This window comes from Puntigrus tetrazona, chromosome 8 (genome assembly GCF_018831695.1).
Source record: "Puntigrus tetrazona isolate hp1 chromosome 8, ASM1883169v1, whole genome shotgun sequence".
Classification (NCBI taxonomy): domain Eukaryota; kingdom Metazoa; phylum Chordata; class Actinopteri; order Cypriniformes; family Cyprinidae; genus Puntigrus; species Puntigrus tetrazona.
The window spans coordinates 14,568,721-14,595,018 of record NC_056706.1 but is presented as its reverse complement, the minus strand read 5'-3'; the positions used below and the strand labels follow the sequence as shown (position 1 = coordinate 14,595,018).

Below are 26,298 nucleotides of genomic sequence, written 5' to 3'. Positions count from 1 at the left end.
TCACTGATTCATAGAGCAATTAATCAATCTTTGAAAAGTGAAAGGCAAAGGAGGTTTTCGGCATGCTGTATTTAAGAATTAAAAATCGCAATACAAAGAAAACCAGATTCATTTCGGAGTAACAGCGTATTGATTGCTCTTCACATTTATTTATAAAAATGAAATAATTTTACCCTTTTTATTAAGATAATGCTCTCACAAAAATAATAATAATAAAAAAAAACTAAAATGGCAGCAAAAGAAAGTTCAGCATTCGAGAACAGAGAACTGGTGTAAATGAACATCTAAAAGGCAACGGAGCTGTATTACATTCATATTAATGTGATGAAAGCTGGATGAAGCACAGTGAAGACACAGGTCCAACTCAACACGTCTCTGGTTTAGTAAATTAAGCGGATATGAGGCTTATGAACAAAACATTTGGTCAGGATTTATTTGGGACCAGTATAAAGATTAATCTGACATTTATTTTTAATTATTACGCGATCACGGTCCAAAGGTGAAGTAGCTGGGAAACGCTCACCAGTGAATCAGATCTGTGTTTAAGATGTTCGAGAGCTAAAAACGGCTGCTTAGTTACACACCCTGGAATCTGAATAGGAATTATTTCAAACAATGTGAAATACTTCCTGAGGAATGGAAATATTAAGTACCCTATTAAAAGAATCAAGAGGTTTAGAAAATAAGAGACACAGCTCACGTTTTTTTTTTCAATGCACTCGTGAAAAATTCCTATTTTATCATTATTGTGTTTTTTTCCATGTCTTGTATTACCTTTAGAGTGTTATTAGCAGGCAGGTGGGAAAGATCAAAGTCTTTCAAGCTCGCGAAAAGACGCCTGAATTCAGCACAGCTGCAAAACAGGATATATGCGACAATTCAAAACGTTTCTCACTCGGGCGGAAACTCTTCCGTATTAATGCACTGGAATGTAGCTTCATTTACATCTTGAATTAGTGCGTGCGAAAATGATTTTTTTGTGCTTTGCGAACAATAAAATGTGCGGGTATTGGTAGAGCGCTGCACATAAACATGTTATGAATCGCGTGTGATAAATCTCAACGCGACTTTCTTATCCTGAGAAAGAACATACTATCTGATTAGTACATAAGGAAGTTAGCTTACAAACAAAACGACATCGTGACGGATTTCATTTTTGGTATGCTATTTCAGACTAATACAATGGACAGTGCATGCGCATGTGCTGCTAATCTGAATATAGCGTTTTACTACAGTATCATACTGTTGGTGAGCAGCACTAACGTCCTATGAAATGGCTCAACGGGGTTACATAAGCTTATTGCTGACCTCCCTATTTAATATGTAGTATTTCAAGCCAAGATCCATCACAGTTGTAACATTAACGCGCCCGTGATGGGCTTTCAAAACAATCCTGTAAAAAAAGATTGAACCGCAGACCGCGTGCTATAGTGAATAACTATTAGTGTACAATTGTCCTCTACTGAAGCTCCAATGAAGTGTTTCAATCAGGCACTGCTTTGAGCGATCCACAAGAAGTCCCGCTGCTGTGAATTAAGGTGAAGAACTCGCTCCAAACGTCTGTCTGGAAGCAAGAACTCGGGGCGGCGAAAGGCACAGGGGGGGGGGTCGCAAGCGGTTGGTGAACTCCACAGTTTTAGATCATCCACACTAAGAATTAGCAACCAGATGTAGTCTGTAGTGTTAGAGTCACGCCATGGTGAGCTGAAGCGTTACAAAGGCAAGCTGATTCTGTAGAGGATTTTCTTTAATATATATATCGATGCCATATCAGCATACGCCAAGGGAACTGTCCTTGTGATGGGTTTGATATGACTTTGTGCTAGGATTAGGCTTAGACGATACGGTGGGAAGTTGCACTCGGGTTAGCTGTTGCGTTGGTTTGACAGTCACATGAATGCACATGTGCTCAGGTCTCAAAATACTTGTAGATGGAGGTGACGTAAGTCATAACACTCTGCCAGTCCGGTCTCTCTGTGTGGACCATGTCGTTGATGTCCTGAAAGAGAGAGAGAGAGAGAGAGAGAGAGAGACACACACAATGTGAGTGAATGCTAAAGTGCCTCTATTACGGGTTTTTGAAAAGGACCTTTCACGCAGTGTATACCAGCTCTAAGTGAAGGAAAACGTCCTGCAAAGTTTTAAATCGGAAAGTGCACCTTGTATAAAGCTGTTGTCTTTAAAAAAAAAAGTTGACTCGCTCATTTAAATGAGTCGTTTTTATGTTGACATCAACACGAAACATTAGCACACTGCCTGCCCGCTTGTTGGTCTGAATGAAAATACCAATTCATTCTTTGCCACCACGTGCCACTTTTGGAGGGGAAAAAAATATCGCTTTCCCAGGTAATGGTGTACACATAGCAGCACCGTGCTCACAAACGCTGCTTTTTCAGGCATTACAGGCACAATGAAATGAAAATGAGACTAATTGGACCAATCTCTGCAAATTAGTGTCAGGAAAAAGAGGGGTTTGGGAAAATTCATCGTTGAGCGAATCTCAGAAATAAATGCATATTATAAGACAATGAAAGTGTTTTTTGATATTATTGGGGACTCCCGAAATCTCCTTTCATAACCCATAAAAGAGGCACTTAAATGTATTTAAATAGCTTCAACATTTCTCACATTATGAACATTTTACTTGGTATAGTTTGGAAGACACATTCTTTGGGGTATAATATTTTGCAGTTCACTTTATTTTCTGAAATCCTCACTTACATAAAATAACTGTAGTGTCCTGCACCCACTAGTACGAAAAAAAATAAATATAAATATGAATAACTTTTGGTTAAGTGTGTTACATTATAGCACATTTAAACAAAAAAAATGTAATTTTAATACACTACCATTAAAAAATGAGGTAATTTGAGGTTTTCATTAAAAGCTGATTTCTATTTCAAACTAATGCTTTCCTTTGAAGTTCTGAAAAAGCCTGACAACATTTCAACATCGAAAATGAAAGGAAATGTTTCTTGAGCAGCAAATGAGGATAATCCAAAAATTTCTGAAAGCTGAAAATTTAGCTTTAGCATCATGAAAATATATTTTTTTAAATATATTACAATAGAAAATTGTTGTTTTAAATTGCAGTAATATTTTACAATATTACTTTGTGTATTTTTTATTTAAAAAAACAAAACAAAAATCAAAAACTGATGTGACCTTAGTGATCATAAGAGACAAAAAAGTAGAACTGTAGTGTATTACAAAATGTATATTAAAACTTACTGATTATCCCTTAAAGTTTACGCTAAATATAACGTGAACACTTTATACTCTTCGGGGAAATGTCTACGAATGATTTTTAATATTTTATTAATTTCTATGACTTGCTTAAATTTCAAAGATGCTTTCAATATGTGCATGCTTAACTTATTGTTTAAGTAGTTCACAACAAAGAAGAAACTATTCTATACAGTGAGCTATAAGTAAACACCGCTGGCTGATAATGAAGTGTTTCCAGCTTTTCGCCTGCTGTCAGCTTACAGGATGGGAGTGGATGACAGAAATATTCCAATTTAAAGATTAATAAGAGTGCCTTGGATCTGCATTAGGTCTTTGCGCACGTTGCCCCAGTGCAAACCAGAGCTCCTGAACATGCCTATTTATGTGCACACTACAGACTTACTGCATCAGCTGGCCTGTATGAGCTGTTGTGATCAAGATAATGCAAAACCTCTTACCAGAGTGGACTTGATTCCCACACTTTCTGCTGCTTGGAAGGCCAGAGTGAAATTTCTTCTCTGAAAACAGAAACAGTTAGGAGATTAGCATCAAATAAACCACGATTAACCTGAAACGACAAAGGTCTGTTCTCTTAGGCTTGAAAAATCTTTTTGGTCACTTGGTTTGATTTTTATTACTTATTCAGTGGGCCCTAAACGTATTTGGACATTTGAACGTCATTGCATGAGTGCTATAGGGCATGGTCGTGATACTCGGTACTTGCCTTGTCCTGACTGTTGAGCTCTTGATAGGGAATATGAGCAGGCAGATATGTGTGAAGGACCGCGCAGAAGGCCAGCCCATCATTCCAGCTGCTGCTAAAGTTGGTAATGTCGATATTCTGCAAAACAAACAGACGCGGCATGCTTCACATGAGCCTTTCTGGGCTTGACATTGGCAAAAACTAAACATAGGATTATGAAATAAAGCTGGACGACATTTAAAACCAGATTAGAAAGGGTTTCAACATGACACATCAGGATTAAGTCATGAAATGTGTGCAATTCAGCGTGGCACAATCAATGGAACATTTCTCCTCTCCACAAAAATTTGCACATCTTCCTGTGGTGTAAAATAAAGCAGGTTTCCTGTTCTTTAGCGTCTTCCACAACCTTTTGTGTGGTAAACAGCAAAATAACATGCTTCAGATGCATTTCTACAAATGCCCACAATGTCTCGACTTCTACTTTTCAATGTAATGTGTTTGGCAGAAGAGCAGAGACTTCAGCCTCCCAGATATCCTTCTTTAGGGACGAGTAGCTAGTGCTGAATGGAACCAAGTAGCTTCTTTTGATGCTCAAATTTAATACAAAGCACCAAGACACTTCACTTCCGTTCGACTTTGATAAGCATCAGTTATAAACACAGCTCATAGCTTCACATGTGGGTAAAGACTTGGTGGTTAACGCAAGTCACAAAACAACTTCACAACTAAAAACACGAGGAGAAACTAATGTTTACTTCAATTATTGTTAAAAGGCAGCTATTATGTAAAACCCACTTTTACATGGTGGTTGGACTAGTGTTGTCAAAAGTAATGACTTTTTCGTAACCAGCCGGTACTGCAATCTTAAAAACTTTCATTTCCTGCTAGCATTGCGAACGGCTACAATTATGATCGTTTCACACTCTGAGCTCATGCAGAAACACATAGGAGCGTTTGACAGCAACATCTTAAAAAAAAAAAAAAAAAAAACTGTGTATAACAAAACTGCTGAGGATGATGTCACTTTAAAAACGAAAAAAAACCCAACAAATTTCCATTTTGCAAAGATTTCTAGGAGACTTTATGTTGTGCAGGAAAATGTAATCATTATCTAAATAAAAATGCCTCAATGATGCAAATTCAACGGGTTTGTTCTGAGAAGTGCTGCTGACGACTCTGTTTTACATCAAGTGCCATTTAAAGTGCCAGAGAAATCCAGCGGACTTCCTGGTGAGGATCTTGATAAACAGTGACTATGACAACCACGCAAGCGTTTCTGGAAGAGACTTGTTTAAAAAGTAGAAAAGAGCGTTTCACTGAAGTCTGACAAGTGGAAAAAGGGACGGATAAACAGGTGTGAGACGGGCCAGCATTACAGCTATTATTCTGTGGACAAAGATGACATCTGAGATCCAGTCCAAGCTATCAAAAAAAAAAAATCCAACAGAAACTGACAGCAGTATGAGGACAGTGAAGGACAACTTCACCATTAGCTGATATTTAATAATACCACTACTAAAAATACTAATAATACAAATATAATACATAAATCAAGGACTTTTAAAAGTATTTATTTTAAAAAATAATATGAATCAATAATATAATGTAATATTAGATAATATACGGATTCTATTTTAGTGTCATAATACAAACCTGATAACCCTCAGTTTTCTTCTGACACCATCTCAGAAGTGCATTTCTTTTAGATCCACCATATTCACGAGCCAAAGCTGACAGTGGGTCTTTCCGCTCCTCTCTACACAGAAAAAAAAAACATCAACCATGAAGAAGCATTTTAATTCATTCTAGCATTTTATATTCATATCATGGAATAAGTGGTCAAGGGGTGTTCACTGATGGCCGTGACATTTTTATGAGAATAAAAATGTGTACGATACAGCATGTGTGGGTTACAGTCAGCTGTAGGGCAGGCGCATACCGAAGGCGGCTGCGAGCTGTGGGGTTGACAGAGGCTGTGGGGGAAGAGGAAGACGATAGAGAGAGAGGAGGCGCAGCAGAGCCCATGGCCATCAGAGAGGAAGCTGGGCCTCCATCAGGAGCACTGATATCCCTCTTCGCCTCTTCACTGCTTCTTCGAGAAACTAAACAGTTGAGAGAGAAAAGGTTTGAATATCTCTTGGGTAACAGTAGTCTGTTCTTTTGGCTTACATTAACAGGGAGAAAAACTGCTGCTGTCTTAAAAGGCATTTAAAAGTCACATGAATCAATTATAAAATGTAATTACTGATCAGATTTACTGTAACAATGCAACAATATAAAAGTCCTAAAAATCCAATTTGTGCATTCTTTTCGGTTACATTATTAAAGCTATAAAAATAAGTATGAATTGTGCCAAAATCAAACTATTACCAAATTTCAGATTTTACATTTTTATTTAAAAAAAAAGTATTATTTATTAAATGTATTTAATATGTATAATTTATTATTTATTACATTTATTAAACAAATGTAACTGGATTTTTTAAACAGAAAGTTTTGTTTTTGAAGGTAATCTTTTTTGGTTCACCAAGGCTGCAATTATTTGATCAAAAACCAGTACAAATCTATAATATTGTAAAATATTATTTCAATTGAAAATAGGTGCATCTATTTCTGTGTGTTTTAAAATGTATTTTCATTTATATGATGTGGCAAAGCTGAATTATCAGCTGCCATTATTCCAGTCTTCAGTGCCACATGATCCTTCAAGAAATCATTAGATTTGCTGCTCAGAAAACACTGTATTATTATTATCACATTATTATTTTTTTCAAAGCAGCTGTAGTCCATTCATATTTTTGTCATCCTTTATGACATTATAAATGCGTTTCACTTTTGAACAATGCATTCTTGCTCAATTTATATGTATGAATAAAACCTTACTGACTATACAAGTGCATTAGTTGAGTGTTTGTTATAAGCATACGCAGCATCTATATTAGTTTGTATGGTTTTAATAGGTCTAAGCTTCACCTGTGATAGTCTTTGACGTGTCCATGCTTGAGACTCTCTGAAGAGCTGAAGCGGGACGATTGCCATTGGCTGCTCTTAGTAGATGCTCAGCTGCAGACAGAGAAGGAAAGAGAGAGATATAATATCACAATCAGGATTTCAATATCTGTTATCAGTTCATCTGGGAGCCAGATATGATTCCAGCAGTAATAGGACAGAACACAATGAAAGAAAAGAATGAATGTTGCGGTCTACAAACAAACAACGCTAACTTGACAAACTGACAATAAAAATGTTATTGCACATTAAATCAATGACAATCAAATGCCATTACATTTATAATCAAAGAAATCAATCTGTAAAACTGAAAGGAACATTAGAGGGGAGGAAAAGACTAATGTTGACAGCCAGTGAGTCTCAATAGCAGTAAAGGGTCAGACAGGGCAAACGATTACCCCAGAACGAAAGCCATCCCGCCGAATCAAAACACAAAGGTTGATAAGGGTTTCCAATAAGCAGCCGAACGTAAAAGCAAGCATGACAAACGGGCTCTATGCCCTCGCTCACACGTTCACAAACATGCATTGCCTCCCTCTCCAGCATAATAGTGGTGAAAATGAGTGGGGAGGGGGAACTGAAACCCGAGTATTTGTTCATACTTGGTGTATTTTCGCATGAGTTATCAAATTTGAGGTCACCATGAGTTCAGTATTGCTTTTGCAGGGTCATAAACTGTCGGGAAAGCAGCTGTCTTTTACTGAGAAACTACCTCCTATATCCAAATCCCACAACATCCACCCCGTTGCAATATCTGGAAAATCTGAGTGCTATGATTCAGATTATGCATTTTTGTTCTTTCAACAGGTTATTAAAAAAAGGCAGTAATTTTTTCATTTACCAGGTCAGGGTGGAGCGGCACAACAAGACTGTCACACCTTTTGACTAACTTATTTCCAGTTTGTTGTGATTATTAGACTTTTCTCAAAAAATTTTACTCACATGAATGGATAATTTTTTTAGAGCAGAGAATAAAAAATAAATTAAAAAAAATGTGTGTGTGTATATATATATATATATATATATATATATATATATATATATATATATATATATATATATATATATATATATATATAATTCTTTATTTCTATATGATATATGATATTCCATAAATTAATAATAGCCTGACAGATATGAAATACTGGGAGGTCAGTCCTAGGCATAATTAGTTAATTATATATAATTATCAGATGTGTAATCATAATAATATATTCAACAAGACTTACAAAGTTATGTAAATGGTCTATAATTTGTCATTTGCTACAATTCATGTATCTATACTGCTTGCAAATTCTTATTAAAAAAAACCCCAAAACAAAACACAGTAAAAATTCTTATTAACACTACCATTAAATTTTTATTTTAAATTAGATGTTACAGCTACCTGACAGGTATTTCCATTTGCTACTGAAAGGAAAAGCTGGCATGAATCATTAAATCAAATCAATAAATTGACAAGGCATTAAATCGATCAGTGTTTTGAAAGAACTGATAAAACGATAAATAACGATCATTTGAAAGACTAGAGCAGAAATGTCGTAGAGTTTATTACCTGGCATGCTGATATCTGTGTAACTGGGTCTTTTGTCTGTAAGGGAGGAGAGGGGCTTCGCAGCAGCCATAGAGCCAGTGATGGAGTGTCTCTGTAGATAATCAAAATAAACATGATTTAAATCATCTTAATATACCACCGGACATATTTTTTCATCAACTGGTCTGATCAGAAACATAGATAGATGTCTGAATAACAGCAGAGTCACTTCAGGTGTGACAGGACCATGAAAGAAAGTCATAAGAAGAGAAATCTCTCATATAATCTACTCTACTGCTGAGATACATTCATATCTCCATTTCATTTAAGATCTCCACATGTGCTTTTTGAAAAAAATGAAAAAAGCTGTAATAAGACATAGCACCTGATTCTTGTAAGTGGTCTCTTTCCCTTCATGACTTCTCCTCGACAGGTTACACATTCACGGCTGGATTGTGGTCAGCTTCTGTTAAATCCCATTAGTCTTTTCCCCCAGAATGCTACTCGATTTCTACATCAATCAAAAGCTACAGACTCCAGCTAGCCTCTCAGGAGGATATGACTTTAGATCTATTTCCTCTTTGTCTGCTGTCCTTACCTCCCCTCTCCTTACTTCAATAATGGCCTGTCAATCACACTCTTATATATCTCCAGAGCTGAACATTTCTAAGGGTGTCACTTTGATATATGCAGTCAATTTAAAAAGTTTGCACTGAGGTGAGAAATGAGGTTGGTATTATTAGTAGTTGGTAAACAAACTTAGCATGATTTCAATATGAGCTGTAGTACCAGAGGACAAGAATCCTACTTCTAAATTACATATAACATCATATTACTGACTGTAAAAAATTGCTTTCTTTGTGTTTTCATTCACCCTTTAGTTAGCAAGCTAACATCTAAGTCTATTAGATTAGCATAGCACCAAATTAAGTTGATAAGCTAGAAAAATGTGTAACAGCAAATTAAACATTGGCCTTATTTGTGTTTTCAGTCAGTCCCCTGTCAAGTTAACAACTTAGCCTACTAGCTGCTTAGCATAGCTCAAATTAGTTAAAAATGCTCATTTGGATGAGCCAGAAAAAGTCACCAAAAAAATAAAATAAAAAAAGAATCATCAACATTTCCCTTTAGCTTTTTTCTATCTTTAGTCAACATGCTAACAGCTTAGCTTACTAGCTTGGCATAGCAATAACTGCTTAAGTCACTTAAACATTTACACTTCGTTGTGTTTTTCAGTTTGCAAGCTCATACTTTGGTCTACCAGCATGGCATGAGGTTAAAGTAGCTATGAAAGTTCTTGTGATGAGCTAGAGACTGAACATATCCCTTTAATTTCAGCTATCTGGAGACAACTTTAAGAGTATTGGCTAATATGTAAAAACAGCTCTTTTGTTGAGCTAGATGTGCAGCATTTGGTTTGGACGGAAGGCATGATCTTGCATGAATGGAAAGCAAAAAAACCTCAGTTTCATATCAAGACAGTATCAGAAGTTATGGCTGAACTAGAAATAAATCGTAAAAGGAAACCAAACATCCCACAATGGAAATTCTGTAGCTCTCATAAATGAGCCGTTGCTGTGAGAAATGTCAAGAGGCCCACAGGAGAAGGAAGTTCAGCTATCTCAGAGGCTTCCGAAGTTCAGAAAAAAAAAAAAAAGCAGGAAAAGAGCCAGAATGCTACTGTTTGACCTTTGCTGTGAAAATAAGAGGCTCTGCAGCACTGTGGAAGTATGTTGTGTGTCATTGTGTGACTCTGAGGTACCTGTATGGGTGAGACAGCAGCAGCAGGTGGGGTCTTCATGGGGCTGGGGCTGAGAGGTGTGCGAGGTAAAGGGGCGCTCGTAGTTGTGCTTGTGGCGGCGGCAGCGGCTGCAGCAGCGACTGCAGTAGCATTAGCTCCAGGACCTGAGAACAGGTTTTAGACTGTTAAAGATGCCCCATACATATGACATGGAAATAAGACCAGCAAATGGCGAGATACCCTGAGAGGCACTGTCGAAGCTTTTGATGAGGGTTTTAACTGTGGGGGACGGCTCGGAGGATGTGGAGGGGCGTCGACTCAGTCCCATGCCCTGCCGGAGAGCGGCCAGGTCCCTCTCAACAGCGTTCATGTAGTTATACACACGTCCACGCTCCTCGTCTTGCCTTTGAGACAGTACAGAGTCACATTTTCAACATGGATGCTACATCTAATCACAGACAGGAAACTCTTTATTAAATTTAAATGATTATGTGACCCTCATCTGCTACATTAATATAATTAAAGGAATAGTTCATGCAAAAATAAAAATTCTGCCAATGATTACTCACCCTCATGTTGTTCAAAACCTGTAAATCTTTTGTTCATTTTTGTATGACAAATTAAGATAAATATCTTACACTTTCTATAAAGCCTATATTTATAATACACAATAAGGCCATTATAAACAATGCATAATGCATTCATTAAATATGTTGTAACATCTCATGAATAATCATAAAAACGATTATAATGCATTATAATATTTACATATTTGTGATTATAGTTTCTAAGAGTATTATTATTTATAACTACGGACGCCATATTAAATCTGTTAATAATGGACAATATCATATCTTGAAATTGCGCAGTACTTTGCAACATTTTGTGAGCAGTTGGGTGCTGAGTGTTGTGTGAGAGCTTCCTGTGAAGTTAATTTTGAGGTCATTGTGAGCTAGCTACTTTCAACTGAAATAAATGCCATGTTTATTGTTTAAACCTAAGAGTATTAGTAGACTTAGGGAGGATAGGTATAATGTTCACATACTTGCAAAGTATCCTATACTCAGTATGTCTGTTTTGACATAACCATCAAAATAAAGTGTTAGCATATATTTAGCAGACACACTTTACTTTAATACTTTAATGAAGACTAGTTGACAGTAATTTATCAACAGCTGTCTAAAGGTCACCATCAAAATAATTAAACTGATATTATGAAAAAATATCTTATGGACCTTATTGGACCTTGATCATGTTAGGATTCTTGCCATCTATGGGAGGGTTAGAGAGCTCTCAGAATTCATCATAAAATGAATGAATGGGTTTGGAACAACATAAGGGTGAATGATTAAATGACAGAATAAAAGTTTTTGGGTGAACAATCCCTTTAACTAAAACCAAGGTGCTCTCAGATAACACCTGTAAAATATGCCACCAATTCTAGCCAAAACAGTAAGATATGCTTCTAAGATAATGCACTAATAATTTTGTGTTTGAGATAGGAAGTTAAAAACAAGTGACTTCACCACCAAAACAACAGTCTTAGTAGCTTGTCACTGACATTTCACAGGCTGGCAGCACAACACTATGCACTGGCTGTTAACACTTACTTGCGGTTTTTAACTTCATCTAGTTCTTTGCTCAGCTTCTCGTTCTTTTCTTGGGCTTCTTGCAAGCGGCGGCGTAGGTCACCGATTTCCTCTTGAGCTTCTGACTTGATGTCATTAGCAATGACCACAGCAGTCTGCAGATCTGCCTGGAACTGACGCCACTCTGCTGACTCTTCCTGAGCATACATAAATGCACAAGCGCAGAGGTGCAGACTTAGTAAGAATAATTAAAAGACATGCATTAACACATTTAGTACCACAGGCAAGTAAATAAGAAATTAATTTTTTTCCAGTGGTTTTATCCTAGCTTTATACTTCAAATCTGAGGACATCCTTTCGGACGTTATCTGTGAAAGCCGAGTCCTCATTTGACTGCTTGCACTCACCCTGAGTCTGCGGTGCAGTATCTTTATCTCTCTCTCCATGTCATGCTTCTGATCCTGAAGCTTTTTCATCGAATCTGCCAGGAAACCGGAAAGAGAGCAAGTGAGCATGTGAAATGAGGGCATGCAGGGTTCACATGGGGGAATAATGAAAGTAATGCACTGTAGCAACATTGATTACATAATAAAACATAATGCATTTTTAATCTCGTTCCAAATGCCACCACAGTAAGAGTTTACAAGTAAAAAAAGGATTTTTCTCTCCAACGATATCTATGATCCGTAGAAGTCAAGTGATGTTAAAACATTATTCTATTACTTCTACGTTATACTATTAAGACAATAAGTAAACCACGTTTTTAAACTACTGACGCCACCATGTGGTGATACGAGAGAGACACCAATTACTAGAACCTCTCCTAATGTTGAACATGTACCTAAAACTCCCACGACTAGATTCACATTATCTGATGCATCTAGCATTTATCAGTCTGGCTGACTGCAAGACAGCTTCCTGGAGGCAAGACGCACAGGTTTTTAATCATTACGCAGGGAAAGAAAATCATCTTTAAAAGGGTAGAAGTGTTTTAGTATAATTTGGTTGATAGCTTTAAAGTGTGATTCAAACAGTCTCTTCCCGAGTAAGTGGATACGGTTTCATACGGCAAAACCACGTTCTACAGTTCAGCTTAAGATAAATTTGTGGAGGTCGATCATGTTTCTGGAGATCTACCTTCCTGCAAAGCTTACCAACCAAAATTAAATACAAGCTAATCATCGTCTTTAGAAACACTTGATAATTACAAAACGTGTATTACTGAACTCCGCAGGAAAGCAGATCTCCAGGAAAAAGGATTGAGCATCCGAGGATGAAAGGGAAACTGTTGAAGTTATTATTGTTGTTTTCTTTGCATACAAACATTATTCCTGTAGCTTTATAAAATTAAGGTTGAACCACTGGACTGTTTTAATGATGTCCATACTAACTTTCTGGGCCCTGCAGCTCTTGGATTTCATCTTAATTTGTGTTCTGAGGATGTTCTTATGCTTCTAGAACAACATGAGGGTGAGTAATTAATGAAAATTAATTTTCATTTTTGGGTGAATTATCCCTTTAAGTATATCATTTAAAAAAAGCATGAAACATTTGTGCAGATTAAATCAGGATGCAAAAATCAAACACACTCTCTAGGTCGCTGATGATGAGGTTGTCATGAAGTTTGACAGCTCTGTGCTGCTCCACTTCATCCTCCAGCTCAAAGATGGTCTCCTTCATGTCTCCGATCTCCGTCTCTTTCTCCTGCATGTCCTCACGTTGCTTCTCTAGAGCCCTCTTCTGCTCGGCTAACTCTTTTTGCACCTCGCTCTGGAAATCTCTGTACTCTGCATCCAGCTGTACCACAAAAAGAGGAAACAAGGAGTTGTCAAACAGGCTACTAATGGTTCCTAAAGCAACTAAACCAGTGCTTACGCTCACCTTATTAAGGGTGTCCTGCAGACATGCCACCTCATTGCGAGCATGGCCCAAATCGTCCTGTAGTTTGGCGGCTTTGGATTCAGCTTTTTCCTTGTCCAGCCTAACCCCCTCAAGGAGCTTGTGGATGTCGCTCTTATCTCCGCCATTGTGGATGGAGTAAAGCTCAGCGACCTTCTGCCTTTCCTGCTCAAGTAATGCCCGACAGCGACTAAGCTCAGCTTGGTCGTTGTTGACTGCAGCTTTACACTCCTCCAGAACCGCCGCCATGCCAGATCGCTCTTGTCTTTCCACCTCTAGAAGTCGCTCCATGTGATGGTTGCGCTCTTTCAATGCTGCGATCACACTTTGAGCCTCAGCATTATCCTGCTCTGCCATCTTTAGAGTATTGCTCAGATGTTGCTGAACACCTAAAAGCTGCTCACGCTCAAAGCGAGCATTTTCCGCAAGCTCCACATAGCGCTGTTCCAGCTCCAGGTATCGCCCACTCTTGATGTCTTCGTCTACTGAGTAGGCCACACCGTGCTCATCCAGAAGTGAGCGGAAGTACTCGATCTGACGGCCACAGTGCTCCAGTTTGTCACTCTGCTGGCAGAGGGAGTCCATAAGCAAGACCTTCTCCTCTCCCAGGCGTTCATTTTCACCATTTAGCTCCTGCGTGATCTGTTGCAGGTCAGCCAGTTCCTGTAGAGTCGCTTGGAGCTCCTCAGCCGTGCTGTGTTGGTTCTCCTCCATCTGGTGGATGCGCTCTGTAAGGCACGCCACTGACACCTCGCTGGTGTTTCCACTGCTCCCCTTACGAGAGGAACTGAGACATGCTGGAGCACCACCTTCAGACTCAGAGGATGACGAGGAGCCGCAGCCCGAGGGAGCATCCAAAGCATCGTCACTGGAGGTCACCGCTTGGTAGACCTCACTGGACTCGCTGTCGAGGTTGTCCGTCGAGCCACTTCGCTGGCCCCCCGTGAGGAGGTCCTCCATGGACCCCGGTGCTGATCCCTCCACAGAGGAGGCCACAGTGGCACAGTCTCCATGACCTCCTCCACCTCCAGAGGAGGAAAGTTCAGGACTGGTGGAGAGAAAACCAAAGGTTTTCTCAGCCCCATCCAATCTTTGCTCCAGGGAAAAGCCAAGAGCATTAAGGCGATCCTTTAGCATGCGGTTTTCATTTTTAAGCAGGTTGAGCTCTCCACGAATAGCCTGGTTCTGCTCCTGCAGGAGCAGCAAAGTTGATTCCACATCTGCAGCTGTAATAACTGCAGCCGCCTCCCTCTCCGGTGGTCTCTCATCCTCCTCATCTTCCTAGGTGCAGCATAAAATCATGGTGAGGTAGTTAACAGTAATGCCACAGATACAGATTCACCAACACTATTCCTGGTGCTTGTGTCAACACATAAATACATAAACTTACTATCCATATCCTAACTTCCCCAAGCTGACCAAATTATGCTATGTTTTTAAACCATAGAGATATCCTTTATTTGAGCCACTATTGAAGCTTGTTTCTACCTCAGAGTGACACGGTGGGGCTTGCATCCCTAATTTTAAACTTTAGTGAACAATTACCTTTATTTATTTGTTTCTCTGAGGAGGAAACTGGATTCTCTAAGTGACCGTATCTATGAAATTTCTATAGGAAACAAAGCATGCATTGGGTTACTGAAAGTTTTTTCAAATACATTTTCGTCTTTGTGCCACTTGTTTTTGTAGATACAATAGAACTGAACAAAGGATGAATTAATTTTTAATTAGTACATTTTCCTGAATTGCTATTTTGCTATCTACAGTATCACTGAACATTATGAAAATAAACTATATTTTACCTGGTTTGTGAGACTGCAGTCTGAATTTAACATGATAAGAAATTCAAGAGTTCTGTTGTAACTATATAGTTTTTTTGGTCTTGTTTTGTTCAATTGTTTATTCAAAGTCAAAACCAAAAACACAATCAAGTAGGACATATTTTATAACATTATTATATTACAATGTAAAGTAAGTGAGTCTAACCTCAGGCAGTCCCAGCTGAACCCTCATGTCCCTCAGCTCACCCCGTAGCTGCAGGATTTCTACGTCTTTGCTCTTGGCCAGACCTAACAGATTTTTCACTTTGGCCTCCAGGGCCACTTTATCACTTAACTGCCCGTCAGACTTTGATTTGCTCATGCGGCTCTCTGTATCTGAGGTTTGGGCCAATCCACGGGAATGCCTGGGCTGGGTTCGATCAGAAGCACCAGCGGATGACTGCTTCTTACTGCTGGAGTTTCTGGAGTTTCGCAAACGATCACGTGAGGAGTTTGACTCCTTGGAGGCCGTGGATGAAGTCCGTTTGCCAGATGGGCCTTGTGAAGAAATAACGTCAAATACAAGTACAAAAACAAAACAGCAGAGCAGCAGACTAAACAATGCCTAAACAGTTATTTGGTTAAATTCAACAAAACATTGAAATACCTGAGGTGGTCTTGGTCTTGGTGTTTGTGTCAGGGTTATTAGTGTTTGTTCCGCAGGATGTTGAGTGTGTAGAGGTTGATTTCTTGCCCTTGGCAACACTGCTGTTTGTCCCTGCACTGCTCCCGGCCATAGCAGCTAGAAGATCATCATTGCTTTTGACCTGTCGATCAAAGATGAACAAATCAACAAAAAGTTATAATAACAGAGTGACCTAAATATCAGTTGATCTGTTGTTGATCTGTGCAGGTGGATGATGTTACCTTGGAGAGCGGGGCTGTGATAGGGCTTTTAACAGCGCTTTTGCCAGCAGAGGTTCCAGTTGTCACCGTGTCACCTTTACCTCCTCCACTTGCTGCCTTATTCCCCACTGGCCTGCCTGCTTTCTTCATACTGCGCTCGCACCGGGTGATACATCTACACCTCAGTCTGCGCAGAGATAAAAAAAAAAAAAGAATAATACATAACACATTTACATTATAATTTATAGATTAACTGTGAATGAGTTTAACTGAATTAACAAACATTTAAAAAACATAATACTTTATAAAAAGTATTCTTAAGGCATTACAATGAATGAATAATGCATTATAAATAACATGAATTATAATAATATGATGTATTATCTGATGAATATTCATAAGAACGGTTTAAGGTGTTATAATATTTACAATTAGTGTTTATAACTTCTAACAGTATGATGCACACAATATACAATGGATTATAGTTATAATACATTATAAGTCTCATATCTGTGTGTGGACAAATATCACTAAAGTAATAATAATAAAAATCTTTTTTTTTTTCTAAAACAGCCACAAGATCAGAAGAATGTATAATATGACACATTTGCTTTGAACAATTTTTTCAGAACATCAGTTTAATTATTTTGATGGTGACCTTTAGACAGCTGTTGATAAATTACTGTCAACTAGTCTTTATTAAAGTATTAAAGTAAAGTGTGTCTGCTAAATATATGCTAACACTTTATTTTGATGGTTATGTCAAAACAGACATACTGAGTATAGGATACTTAGGTTTAGGTTTAAACAATAAACATGGCATTTATTTCAGTTGAAAGTAGCTAGCTCACAATGACCTCAAAATTAATAACCATACTGAAATCATAACAAAAAGTTTTTTTTTTTCTTTTTTTTATTTTGGCACATAAATTTGATGCAGAAGCAGTAGTTCTAAAATAATTTAAAAAAAAGCAAAAAGACGTGTTAAAAGTTATATAAATTGTGCCTGAAATAACAGTTAAAAGAGCCAACACGACAAGTTTTTTTTAAAAAATTGCTTTAAAAAAATGCCACTTTTAGATCATAAGATCATAAAGTATAGGCCTATGTGATCTGTAAATCATACAATATATATATATATATATATATATATATATATATATATATATATATATATATATTAAATATTATTATTATTATTACTACTACTATCATTTATTATTATCTTACAAGCAAAGTGGGGAAAAAAGACTGATTTAACAGTCTTGGAATTTTTCAGAAGAAAATTGAGAAAAGTTTTCAATGGCTGTTGACTTCCAGCAGGGGGCAGAAGGTACTAGAATAACAGCTGAACAGCACATGCACAGCTGGGTTACAAGCTGAAAGCAAAGAGCATGTCTTTCCCAAGGCTAGTTTATCAGAAACAGCATGCTGGCAAAACTAACATGATGCTGACTGTCGCTGAAGTTCTGATTGGCTGTAACGACAAGGATCTGGCTCACACGTGCTCCTAGTGTATTAAAGGGCCATTGAACTAGGCGTATAAGCACAGCCTGTCATCAGCTGCGCTTGAGGCTTCACCATGAGTTCACAGAAGAGCCTGCTGTCTGTCTGCTGGGGTGTTGCTCTCTACTGTATATACTGCTGAAAAACAGTGCCTTAAAAGGCAGCAAAATCTTGAATGTGTTCAAGACGGTATGTACATAATACCAGAGCTGCCCATCTGCACAACAGGAAAACCTTCCACTTATTTTATCACTTTATTTTTTATAGGAAAATTCCATCTGAAGAGTGAAAGCATGATGTCAGACTCGTGGGGTTCAAAGAAACAGATTGCAAGTAATGAGAGGGCAACGAGGTAGGCTGATTATTCTGGGCATCGCACACTAATAGTGCCTGGAGATCAGAGCTATTAGATTCTATCATAGAAAGAACATCTGAAGAGCATTAATGGAGTCTCATTATATCACTATTCAGCATCAAAGCAAGCCACACCACACCACAAACAAACCGCTCAAATAGGTCACAACACAACAAAGGACACTACATTTATGATAATGCAAGCTCATCCATAAATTCTGATATCATTTACTAACTCTCATGTAGTTTTAGAACCACATGATATAATTGTGTGGAGCACTAAATGGAGAAACTCCATGCAATTATAATGGAGACTGACATTTAGTCTAACACACCAGAAACGTACAATAAAAGTGGTCCATATGATTTGTGTGATCAATGAGTCGGTCAAAGCATTTAAAAGCTTGTGGTGTAAATACAGCCAATTTAGTGTAAATGCACATCTTACTTTTAAAATGTGAAACTGTGAAAACAGATGATAATTGTTTAAAATCATTGTTTATTTTTCCAATACCTTGTTGCAATTTTTCATAAGAACTTAATTAAGAAATTAAGAACAGCTTAAAGGGATACTCCACCAGAAAATAAAAATCTTCAGAAGACAAATATCAGATATTTTGGATGAAACCCGCGAGGCTTGTGACTGTACCACTGACTGCCAAACAATTTCCACTGTTCAGGTGCAGAAAAGTATGAAAAACATTGTCTAAAGGCGTATTCTTTTCACTTAATGTTACGGTTGAACCACTGATGGCAGAAGGACTTTTTTGACGATGTTTTTCATACTTTTCTAGACCTTGATATGGTTTATTGCTTGGCAGTCAATGGGACACTCACAGGTCACCCGGTTTTTATCCAAAAAGTCTTAAATTGTGTTCAAAAGACTAATCTTTTAAAGGTTTGGAACATTTGGAACAATTTTAATTTGGGGTTGAGTAACCCTTTAAAAATTTTGTCAGCCAATTAGATTCAAGCATTTAATGACCCTAATAGTATGACATAGTATATTACATTATTCTGCTTGTGTATAAGACTGCACGCAGTCTTCTTAACTTCTTATGTGTTCTGCAGAAAGCCACTGATTTAAAATGGAAGAGTAAATAATGACTGAACTTTAAGAAACTCATGTGCTAACTGCTTTTTCATTTTGAGAATAAACAGAAAAAAAGTTAAATTCAACTTTGTTCCGCAAAATAGCCAGTATTTTCTAATACGCTTTAGGTATCATGAATCACATCTTTGATTTTCCGACCCAGTCCTCTGCACTTGTTTTTGGACGGTGCAGATCTTTCCAGATTGTTCATTTAATGGATCCCCATTGCCCTCTCGAGCCTGATCACAGCGAAGCAAAGAGCCCGTTTCTCCTGTCTCTCAATGGAAGAGAAAATAAGGCCTAATATCTTACAGCTGTTGCAAGGCAGGGGGCCGGGGTATGTGGGAGAACGTTTGCTCATTTCCAATTTACAGACCCCCCAATGAAAAGAGGCTTCAGCACACATTCCCTTAAAGGGAGAGGTTCAGAGCACAACTCTAGGATTGATTTTTTTTTTTTCCCCAAAGAAACGCTGCGTCAGTTTTCCAGAAACACTCAAACATCAATTGCTCCTATATGAACGCATACAATTAATAACAATAATGCCCAATATTATAACAAGTAGTATATATACAAATACTGTGCGTATAAAACCTTTTTATATGACTAGTTTAGTCTAGATGCACATCCAAAGAAAGCTGAGATGAAGTCATCATAACACTTATCTTGGCATACAAGACATTTAATAGACAATCAACTACTCATCTGGCAAACTCAAGAAATATGACTTAAACCCATATCACACGTAACTTCACACCCTTAAAATGACAATGACTATACGAGCTTTGCTTCTTCCACACCCAGCCTCCACTACAGAATGGCTAAATCCCACCCAATCTTCAGGCACTGACCTAAGACTTAATTGTGACTGAGGAAAGCATTGTGTTGGTTTGTTGGCCCATTTATTTTATTAGATTTTTTTATTAGTTTATCCTTCTCATCCCAACAGTTAACTTTCTGAAATGTTTGCCATCTGCTGACCATGGTGGTATCGCATGTGAAACTTAAGCAGAGGGCTTAATAACAAGGGCCGCTCGAGGGCCGGTGGCCAGCGTAAAGACGTTTGGGATAGCTCACGCTTTTGTCACTGGTCTGATCGGCCTCGGCTGATAGTTTATCATTTACACGTTTTAAAACTTGCCAATTTAAAAGTTCTAGCCATTTTTAAAGCCTTCAAGCAATTCAAGACACTTTAGTACTCGTACAGCATTATTTTACTAAATTGTGAAAACCTCAGATTTGTTTCTTTCTATGTCTTCTTAATCTTGAAAGGACAAATACATACAAAGTTATGTCAAAATACCAGTTTTAGCAGGTGTCCTCAAAAGCAGTCTTTTAAATAAATGGGACTTGTCTCATTATAATTGATCCAACAAAAGTCACCCACAATCATTTTTGTGGGTTAAAGCTAAATTTAATTGATACCACGAAAAACATGCAATGTGTATTTTACCTACAATTATCAATTTCTGTAGATGAACACATACAAACCCAAAACCCTAAATCATTATTTAATTTCTTACTTTTTATTTATGCTTTTGCTTGTAAATCGTTCATTTGTCTTTAATAATTGTGACGGGAGGAGCAAACGACAGACACGGTGGGTGTGGGGTCAAGCCTCAGAGAGGCTTTTTATTAACAAAATTGTGTCCAAAGGGAAAAACAAGTGTCCAAAATAAATGTGGGAGACCGGCGGTGACGGGGTTCGATTCACTTTAGTTGTGTCCAATCCTCATGACCTGTCCGATCCCACGTCCCTCCTCTTACACACACACACTCCTGTAGGGAGCCTGGGGAAGGGCGGCGAATAAAAGACGGGGCGAAGATGATGATGATAAAGGGAGAGGCGGCCGACTCGTAGCATTATGTTCGAACTTTATATTTGTTAAGCTAACTAGTGCTTTCGAAACTGCATTGAGAATTGTAAAACTTGACTGCCATTTAAAATTTTGGTGTCAGATAAATTTATTTATTATAATACTATTGATCATGGGTCAAAAACAATGACGACGTTTTTATTTTTTGCAATAGTGCCAGTGAAAATGTTGGTGAGGCAAGTGAAAATGTTAACCTCTAGCTTAACGAAAAAACACAATGCGGCTTCCAAACTTGACCTCAATCTGACCCCGCTGTAGAGCGAGCGTTAAGAGGCGCTGACAGAGACTCAACACTAACGCTGCCCGCCAAGCCCTCAAATATGAGTCACGGGGGAGACGCCTGCACACATACAGAGAAACAGATGCCCGCTTTCACACTCCTCTGCAGAGTGTATAACACACTGATAGCGAAATACATCCATCACCTGGTAGGCCAAGGCTTCGAGGTCTGCATGAAATAAAAAGGAAGCATGTGTGCATATTTTTTTTTCCTTCTACGCTCTCCTTACCTCCTGACCGTGACATGGTTCTCTGTCAGGAGCATGCAGGATGAGGTCAGATTATGAGGAGCGCGCTGCATGCGTAACGCTCACACGTGATTTATTACTACAGTGAGGTCATCATAACACTGTGGACCCTGCCTATTAAAAAGACACACGTGACACGAACCGAGGCACTTTGCTCTTCTGAATAATAACCGGTGTGTGATACCTAACTCGGATAACGGCAATCCAGTTCACAATAATAACTGTCTCAGCCGTTCGCCAAAAAGGGCAATAAAAAGTATCAACGTGCTGCGAATTGACTCCTGTGTCTATCTGTGTTTGGACTTGTTCTTTCTTCTCTAGAAACGCATGTCTCGGTGGAGTTAGTGACGGGAGCCCTAGGATGGCACTATTTGTTTAGCGCTCTTCATCAGAGCGTGATGGGGGTCTTGGAGTCCTGCCCGGTGCCGGTCAGGCCGTTTGTGTTTGAGTAGCCTTGTGGAAAAAGTGAGGGGGAACATGCTGTGGTGCTTACTGTGGCGAAAACTCTAAATAATAAACAATATTTTTGTTTTGTGAGTCAGTGATGCTAGTACTTCAAAGCAGAGCATAATAGTCACAGCTATAATAAGCTTTGCCTGTGCGCCCCAAAAATTCGCTGGACTAAAAACCTGCTCCTCATGAATATTAAACGTGATCGCTTGGCTTCTATTCAATCTCTGATCGGTTCAAAAACCTGCACAGTACAGCAACAGCAAATACGTTCTTCACCCCTCTGACTCTGTGATGATGTTTTATGTTTCAGGGCTTTTTTTTACCGTTTAGTCCTGACGAACAAATGGCTTAAAGGAGTCGCCCCACAAATGACCAAAAAGTACCTAGCAAGTTGATTTAGGAACACACAACATATTAAAAATATTGGGGTTGGTAAAATTGTTTTACACGTTTTTGAAAAAGTCTATGCTCATGAACGCTGCTTTTATTTGACGAAAAAAAAAAAAACTGTGTAATAATAATATTATTATATTATCATTATTAATATAATTCAAAATAAATGTTTACTACTTGAAAATATTTTAAATATTACTTATTCATGTGAAAAACAAAGCTGAATTTTCACAAGTCTTCGGAAATCAATCTAAAAATGCTGATTTGATATTCCAGAAACATTTCTCATCGTTATTAATCCTGAACATTGTTTAAATAATACATTTCAGAATTCTTTTCAGAATAACATTATAGATCAATTTAATGTGTCCCAACTTTTGAATGGTGGAGAAGATAAAAAAAAAAACACCTAACCACAATTAAATTTGGCTCTTGTAATCCCCATTTTCCACTTCCATCTTTTATCTGGAACGCTACTCAAATTGCACAAGAACATCAAATGCTGTGAAATGTCTGAACAACATCCTGCTTCATCAAAACCACAAATAACACATCTGTTGGCAATCTTCAAATGCCCTTTCTTTAGTTGTGTTAACATCCAAAACTCCTATCAATTATATAAAAAAATAAATAATAATAATAATAATAATAATAATAATAATAATAATAATATATATATATATATATATATATATATATATATATATATATATATACACACACACACGCAAAAATATTGCCCTTTTACAGAAACCTAAAATCACCCATGAACCTGACAATCACAGCAAGGGTTATGATTCCAAATGAGAAAGTAAGACATACAGATAGAAGCAATAACATGAGGGGCATCTTTTTCCCACACACACTTTGAATCATCTCAGCATGGCTTCAGTGTTTCTATATGTGAAGCCATACGCACATTTCAACAGAAACCCTCCCACCGCTTCAGCTCTAGGAATGTGTTTTGTTTGGAGGCCTTTTTGGTGGTTTATTAGATCTTAAGAGGATGGCCTCCAAGAACTTTTTCACTTGGGATGACTGTCCTGCCGAAGCCAAGGATCGAGATCAGGCCAAACAGGCTGTAACTCTTATTGCATAAGTGCCATTCCCTGAACAAAACTGATTTCGTGATAAATAGTTTAAGAAGAAGAACTTTTTCCACAAACGGAAAAAGGCAAAAGTAAAGGAAAATGTCCTGCTCTGCAACAAAAATCACTGTGAGGTTTTCTTACCTCAACACATCTACAAGCATTTCTTCCTGGCCTTTCCTCATAGTGCGCATCAATTTATTGAAGTAAAAATGGAAAACGACAGTCTGTTTGCCAATTACATAAATGAATCCTCCGTTGGTATTTTGTCAGTTGTCAAAAAGTTATTTTTTTGTTTTGAACATAACGTTTTTCCCCCCCATTGAAAAAGGTACAAATCTTGGTGACTTGGCACTTGCATTACGAACTAATATTTGTGGATGAATTAAAAAAGGCTAAAAGATATTTCAATTAACACCTACTGTGGAGAAAAAAATTAAAACACAAAGCTATTGGGTTAACAAAGAAGGCAATGATAATGTCTACATATACTCAAATATAACGTAATATAGACAGACACACACACACACACACACACACACACACACACATTAGGGACAGCCCTCTGTTCTACTTATTGTCTTCTGTCTGTTTTGATATCAAATGATAAAGTATGACCACAGTTATGACTACCATAGGGTTACCAGAACATAATATTTAAAGCCATCTTTGTTGTGCTGACCAAGGTTTCTAAACATCTGATATTAATATAACTGGGATAAACTAGTAAACACTTAAATGGAACAAGGACAATAAGAGTAATTCCAAAGGTATTGATACCAGGGGGTTAACAGAATATAATATTTTTAATACATAAAAGGCATCTGACAATCATAATGTATTTTTTTCCAATTGTTGTTCCTCGGTCACCATTTCACCTTTATTATATGAAAGAAATCACAACATCTGATCAAAACTCTCTTAAGAACGGTCTCCCAAATCCATAACATAAGCCTACAGCATTTCTGGCCATCCCAGACAAACATTTGGGTGACAAAACGCTCCCTAGGTAAGCAGCATACTAGGTTTTGAAACTATCTGTGCGTTTATCCAGTATAACGCAACAAATGTTTTAAATCAGAAGGAACCCATTAATATCACAAAGTACAAACACTTCACTGAACCTCTAGCGAAAAACCGCTATTTAATTCCCAAACATATATTATTCTGACATATTGACTGACATGACCTCTCAGGCTTTGACCGTCCAGTTCCCGAACTAACCCCCATCCCCACAATGTTTCACAGCAACACGAGAAACACAAAACCCGGCTAAAACCCCAAAATACGACAAACGCATGCCTTCCGCGACGTCCCCTTTCATCACTTCAGTGTGTGTGTCACAGCGTGATTGTGAGTTTACCGGCTAACCGCTAATGCTAACAGGATGTGCTACTTGAACAGGATGCGAGGGGAAATAAACGTCTCCTTTATTACCTTGGCTCCCTCCTTTCGCTCGGTGTAAGCGCCCGTCAGGGTAGACGATCTTCTGGGCGGTGTTCAAAGGTAGATAACGAAGAGTATTCCGGAGTTTGGGTTGCTGTAGCATCGTTTCTGAGAGGCGGATAGCCGTTTCATGCTACACTGATGGTTGGGCACTGCAAACAGCTCGACTGACAGACTATAGACAAACACACAGTAGATCCACACACACACACACACACACACACACACACACACACACACACACACACACACACTCTCTCTCTCTCTGAGCCCGCCTACCACATGTGTTTCCACGGTACAGCTGTGCAGCATCAAATATTCATTCTGCTAGCACGGAGATAAAACTGTTGTTCCGATGCCCCTCTTCATTCTTTTATAATCTGACTCGTTTCAGCTCTGTCTTAAATAGCAATCATTTACTCGACTGTTTTTTTTCTGAGTCATTGTAGATAACGTTAAGTGTGAATCATTCCCGTGCTGAAGCAAAATGAGCTGAATGTCAAACTAGCTGGTCGTTTTATTTTTTTTTATGAAATTTTGAATTGTTGTTAGCATCTAGTAAGCATTTAGTAAGTAAATACAGTAAATAAAGTAAATACTTTATAATCTAAAATACCGTTTATTTAATAAATGCGTGTTTAAGAAAAAAATATTAGTGAAATATTTGAAATAATTGAATAAAAAATAAGAATTAGTTTCTCTAAGTGGCCTGTCAAAAACACTTTTTTACAGGTACAGTAATGCATGATTTGTAAAATATATTTAATAGTTTGCACTTTGCAAAGACGTTTTTAAGTTAGTTTTTAATATTAAGATAATGAGATATAATCAGGAAGATTAAGTCACCAGTCAAATTAAATCAGCTTCAACGGTGCATCTTTGCAAGGCATTAAGGTAGCATTAAGGAATATTTACAGATGTTTTGACAAGACTCAGAGGTGGCATTAATGCATCTCATAATAACAATGTTATGAGACATTTGAATGTAAATTATTTAAATGACTCTATTTATAACCGCCAGTAGGTGGCAGTAAGTCACTGTCTTTGTCACTGAATCGTCTGTTCAATCGATTCGCTTAAACGGTTGATTCATTTAGTAATGAAACAAATGATTCTCTTTATGAATGGATCATTGACTCACTAGATTTGTTCAAAAGCAAAGATTCGTTTATAAACGCGGTGTGAAAGA

General features: G+C 37.8%; 1 protein-coding gene across 1 annotated transcript; it reads right to left on the bottom strand.

Moving 5' to 3' along the window:
- Window positions 1–119: 119 nt before the first annotated feature.
- specc1la (sperm antigen with calponin homology and coiled-coil domains 1-like a) lies at window positions 120–25,528 on the bottom strand. The gene is made up of 17 exons (XM_043247937.1): window positions 25,101–25,528; window positions 16,394–16,559; window positions 16,134–16,293; window positions 15,693–16,024; window positions 13,689–14,987; window positions 13,397–13,604; window positions 12,215–12,288; window positions 11,829–12,004; window positions 10,459–10,622; window positions 10,240–10,382; window positions 8,499–8,589; window positions 6,908–6,997; window positions 5,874–6,036; window positions 5,588–5,690; window positions 3,953–4,069; window positions 3,687–3,746; window positions 120–1,999 (listed from the first exon to the last, which is right to left on the bottom strand). Exons 2-17 carry the CDS (start codon window positions 16,520–16,522, stop codon window positions 1,910–1,912), a joined length of 3,399 nt encoding a protein of 1,132 aa, XP_043103872.1. The 5' UTR covers window positions 16,523–16,559; window positions 25,101–25,528; the 3' UTR covers window positions 120–1,909.
- Window positions 25,529–26,298: the final 770 nt, after the last annotated feature.

Coding starts and splice junctions, on each gene's coding strand:
- specc1la (XM_043247937.1), bottom strand. CDS start 16,522: ATGAAGAAAGCAGGCAGGCCAGTGGGGAATAAGGCAGCAAGTGGAGGA. Junction 6,998..8,498: donor CACAGATATCAGCATGCCAG/GTAATAAACTCT, acceptor CTCTGTCTGCAG/CTGAGCATCTACTAAGAGCA. Junction 5,691..5,873: donor ACAGCTCGCAGCCGCCTTCG/GTATGCGCCTGC, acceptor TTTTCTGTGTAG/AGAGGAGCGGAAAGACCCAC.